The sequence below is a fragment of the Takifugu flavidus genome, chromosome 7, assembly GCF_003711565.1.
Source record: "Takifugu flavidus isolate HTHZ2018 chromosome 7, ASM371156v2, whole genome shotgun sequence".
NCBI lineage: Eukaryota > Metazoa > Chordata > Actinopteri > Tetraodontiformes > Tetraodontidae > Takifugu > Takifugu flavidus.
Window position 1 is genome coordinate 2597061 of NC_079526.1, and position 5271 is coordinate 2602331.

General features: G+C 44.3%; 1 protein-coding gene across 1 annotated transcript; it reads right to left on the bottom strand.

Moving 5' to 3' along the window:
* Nucleotides 1-2028: 2028 nt before the first annotated feature.
* barhl2 (BarH-like homeobox 2) lies at nucleotides 2029-5053 on the bottom strand. The gene is made up of 3 exons (XM_057039288.1): nucleotides 4133-5053; nucleotides 3348-3573; nucleotides 2029-2654 (listed from the first exon to the last, which is right to left on the bottom strand). Exons 1-3 carry the CDS (start codon nucleotides 4677-4679, stop codon nucleotides 2351-2353), a joined length of 1077 nt encoding a protein of 358 aa, XP_056895268.1. The 5' UTR covers nucleotides 4680-5053; the 3' UTR covers nucleotides 2029-2350.
* Nucleotides 5054-5271: the final 218 nt, after the last annotated feature.

A 5271-nucleotide genomic window follows, 5' to 3' on the forward strand; every position in this document is an offset into this window, starting at 1 on the left:
CTTCTACCCCCCAAACTCTGCTCGGCCTTTGCAGAGAAAGAGAGAGAAGAGAGAGAGAGCGTAGTCCAGATAATAAAAGGACCAGAATATTAAATATCAAATTTTAGGTAGCGCCACAGTTATGTTACTATTTATATGGCTGCACTTCAAATTTGCACGTTATCATTACTGAGCCAATTTTAAAAGGGACGATTTTTGGTATCAACATTACGGAATCGCATAAATAAATAAATGATCACGAGCGCCAGAATTTAGCTCCAGCTCCAGGTGAGAGACGGCAGCAGTCTATTAATTCAGCCTTGCTGTATATGGTTGGAGCTATCATTAATGAATTGGAACGGCGCTCGCAAGCACAGACACCCCCCACCCCCCACCCCCCACCCGCAGAGCACGATAAATAAATAATGCTGTAGAAATCATGCATATGAACAACGCACGTCGGCACTATATGATGCAGTAAGGGACAGAAGACAGTAGGGTCAACATGTTAGACTGATACTTTCCAGGCCAGACCTACTTTCTCTATTATTTCCTATTGGCATGAAGGGGCACGCTGCACATTAGTCTCCTGCAGCTTGTGTGATTTTTCTCATATCCATAAAGTCGTCGCAAGTGTAATTAGATTGAACAAATCGCAAGTGCGCGGAGACGAACTGGTATCCATGCGCGTCTAGTTGATCAAATTGGTTTTAAGTGCCTTCAAGTTCCAGTTTGTGTTGACTGGCGCATGTTGCGGAGGGAAACAGCGGGGCTGTTTGCAGGGAGGTGTCCATGCAGCGAATGACAAGCAGACGGCTTAAACAGGCTCCCCTGACATGTGTCCAAAGTCTTAAGAGACACATAAACATAAGCCCGCATTTCCTTCGTCTGATTTAGACTGATTTGTTCTAACTTTGCGTAGAAATCCGTTTTAAATCAAAAACCAAATTAAAGAAAATAAATATAATCACAGCAAGGAGTCGTTCATAAAATTCTCAAAACATTTCGTCTCATTTTATATATACAAATGTATTTTTTAACGTTTGGTTTGATCACCTATGTGCAATAAGCGTTTAGCATTTTTGCAAACCAGGAAAGGTCAATTTGACTGAGTGTGATCAGCAATGGTTCAACGGCGAGGAACCCAAACAAACGGCCCCCGAGGCTCTAATTCACACGAGGACCCCCCCACCCCCACCCCTCCTCATCCGCGCCTCCAACATATTCTCCGGGGTGCACGCTCACAGAAGGCTAAATAAATTCTTTTTAATAATATTTAATTTTACACCCGTGTAGGATTGGTTTTGTTTTAGTCCCGAACGAGCGTCTGACGCACACAACACTTTCAAGAGAGTTGAACACCGCAAAATTCAGAAAAAAAATTCAAATAAAAATGAAATGAAATGTAAATAACGGCTAAATGATACGAGGGAAATTTGCCGATTTTAAATAGGTTTTTACGAATTATTCCCCCCCCCCCAAAAAAGTTTCGGAATTATGTCTACTGAGGTGTGTTGTTTAAGTGAGACTGAGCAGATTATGAGATTTTTCTTTTCTTTTCTTTTTGTCCTGCAGGCTTCTCGCCCCGGATCCTGCGTCTGGTGCGTTCACGCTGAGAAATTCAGGCTTATTGTCTGCTGCGCTCCCAAAGAACAGCTGCTAAGCCAAGGAAACATTCCCAGTACACGCAGCTCATCATAACCATTCAGCCCATCGCCAATCAGCTGCCTTGCATCAATATGTGGGCTGTAAGCACTCTTACGACGGCGTGAAAATGACGACAACGAAATATTGTTCAACGTAAATAATGCGCTAATGTCGAAAACAACATGTGCTCATTAATGTTGCTGATGAAAACTCTCCAACTATAACGCGAGTTTTAAGTACGTGTTAAGTGATCCAAATTAAAAAGGGGGATATATTATATTTTCAATAAAGCTTATCGAGATAATGAAGATATCATTTTTTTAAAATGGCGTGATAAACTGTTTTTTTCTTGATTTTTTTGCGTAAAGAACTAAGATTTGAACTCACTGGAGGCGTCTGAAATTCATGTAACATCATGACTTCTTTATTCATTCCGTTCTTCATCTAATAAACTTTATAAGTTTATTTTCTAATGTTAAGTGTATTTGTACAAAAGACAAACAGACAATCAGACATGAGCAGTCCTTGTTTTCTGCCTCGGGCCGGACAGAGAGTCTTCAGGACCTGGTTCAGACTACTCGGGCCTACATTAAATACCTCCCTTCCTTCTTTAAATGTGTCGGGTTTGGAGAGAAAGTCCAGTAGTGTGCTTCCGTTGTAGTTACTCACATCAAGTGTTCAATAAGGTTTCAGGTCATCGTCTTTTCTCGTCGCGTTTCGGGTTTTATCGCGGATGCGCGGCGCCGGGCATGGGGTTAGACAGGGGATTTAGAGCCGGTTGTCCCCCAGGCCCAAGGCCATGAATGAGCACCCTCGGGACCAGGGGTCTCTGGAGGCCGGGATGCGCTGTGGTAGGAGTCCGGTACATGTTGCTGAACATTGCCGCCGCTGCCGTCGTGGTATCCACGGTACCCAGCAGGCTCGGGTGGTAAAAATAGGGCGACGGGAACATTCTCTGTAAGGCGGAGTAGTTTCCTGCTTCGGCCAGGAGTTCTAATCCGACCGCCGTTTGTCTCTTCCACTTCGTCCTGGAAATCAGATCAAAATACATGGAATGAATTATTTAATCAGCTGCTCTGCCGCCAAATCCCCAAACACCCCCGTAATTGGTATGCAGAGGCCTAATTATCACAGGCGTCGATGTATGGGTGTGCTTTAATTGGGTAGGAAAAAAGTCGAGAGGCAAATATGAAGAAATGTTGATCCTTTTCTAAAAACCAAATCCCGATCGCCAGATTGTTTAACCACGCACGACAAATAAGAATGCAATTTTATTGAAAGAGATTAAAGAAAGCGTTGATTCGTTTTACGAATGCGATTTTTACACGGATATTTTCGTTCATCATTCTGTAATTTTCCTCTTTTTTCTCTTTTAATTTAAACGACATTTGTGACTCGGGAAGAAAAGAGCGAGTCTTCAAATCCTGAGAAACTTAAGCGTGGCCTCTGCAGCCCAAACCGACTGCGCGCCATCCAGGCGAAGGCAATTATTACCGTGAGAATCTTACTTCCTGGGAAACAATATCATCATTATAAAACGTCCGAAGACAAATACTAACGCCACGTGCTTGAAGCTATGCAAAGCAACACCTAAATGATCCTCAACCATCGAATGAACGTGACTGTTGCATCGTTCTTAAATCTTCAGATTTCCCCACAGTTAAAACAGCTTTATGCTCCATTTTTTTTACAGCATTTCGGTGTATTTTTGGGTGCCTTACCGTCTGTTTTGGTACCAGGTCTTGACTTGTGTGTCTGTCAGGTTGAGAGCCGCCGCTAGGTCCATGCGGTCCTGCACGCTGAGGTATTTTTGTCGCTCGAAGCTCCTCTCCAGCTGGTTGAGCTGGTGGTCGGTGAAGGCTGTCCGTGCTTTGCGAGGTTTTTTTGTGCGCATCGGCGGACTGTCTCTGCTGCTGGAGATCTCACGGTCCCCTTCGTCCTTAGTCCCTATAGAGCAAGGAGAGGGGGGTGTGGGTTAGTCATGGAAAATCACGAAATTATCCTGAACATTTTCAATTTTTTTTAAGTTTATTTTTTGCCTACTGTCAAATATTAACTAACCCGTTTAAAATGGGCTCAAACCGGTGCGCTCTGACACGTGTGGCAAATGCAGCACTTCCACAGTAAAAGAAAACGGTCATCTGGATCATTATTGTTATCACTGTTACGATCACTATTATAGGCTTCCCTTCCTTTAGAAAACTAGAAATCAATAGGTCAATCAGTGACTAGCTGTAGCTGTTTTCCTTGCACGATGATCCCCCCTCTAGGAAGGACAATAATCTCTCTAATTAACCCACTGGGGAGGTCTTACACACGGTGAAATAACCGGATTTACAGGAGATTCAACCAAATAAATTATTATTATTATTATTATTATTATTATTATTATTATTATTATTATTACGGCAACGATTATTTTCAACTTTTCATAGTTGTAAATATTCTTAACTTCCACAACTTTAACATCGACTTTAAGTGCTAAATAATCAAACGGAGCTCGTACCCTTGCATTTCATTTCACTCTGAATGTCGTCTCTTTTGTCCAACTTGTTCTTGCTGTCTTCTTGTTCCAGTTTGGGCCTGAAGCCGTCCGGAGCCGTGGCACTTTCTGGTTTTGGCGTGTGATGGGGTGAGGATACACTCGTACTGTAAGGTGCGCAGGCTGCCAGCGGTTTACTGTCGCCCAAAATGTCTTTGATTAAAAAGGAGGATGTGGCAGTCCTTGGGGCGCAGCCGGCCCCGGCAAACGGCGGCTGCTGAGGCGATAGCGCCAAACTCTGCTGGTTGTGGTGATGGTGGTGATGCTGAAGGCTGTCCTGGACCAGATGCGCATCGGCGGCGTGCTCCATGGTTACCGAGATGGGGGATGAGGGCGCCGTCCCCACAGTGTCTATCTCCGAGCATGGTGACGGGGTTGCCTGACTCCTGAAATCCGCTGTCCTGCTGTCGCCGAGCCGAAAATCCCCGTTCATTAGCACGGGGTTACCAGAGTTGGACGCGCTGGATAAAATAGTGTCTATCCCAAAACTCGACCCGCTGGATCCTTCCATATTAAGAAACGAGTGACGGAGCCTTCATAACAACAGTTAGATGCTTCTCCTCCGCCAAAACCAGAAAGAAAAAGTCCGCAAATTTCGTTGAAATGAACGCAAGGATTTTTCAAAAAGAGCAAACAGTTGAATAAAACAAAAAGGGAAAGAAAATCCTCGTTTAAAAGCGGCTCAGGTGGTCCAAAATTTTACATTCAGTGGAAGTGAGTGCGCCTCTGCGTAGTCCGCGTCGCTTTTTCTGTTTGGATATTGAACTTTGTGTTAAAAGTTGAGGCGTGTGAGATATACATAGGGCTGACTCCTCGACATCAGGCTCCCCCTTTTTGCTGCTAATCGCTCCAGTGTTGCTCTACAATGACTTCCTATACTGACGTCACGGCCCACGGCGAGGGGGAATTAATATTTTCTCCTTTATAATAAACACTCGACGCCTTTTCTCTCCCCGCACCCCCACCTCCCCCCGCCACGCCATTGGCTTCCATCCCTGAATCGGTTCTGGTGCCTCACCAATCAGGGAGTTGTTTCTTCATCACTTCTCCCATTGAGTTGAGTTAAATTCTGGAATAGCTCTTTTTAAACGTAAGGGGAGTGC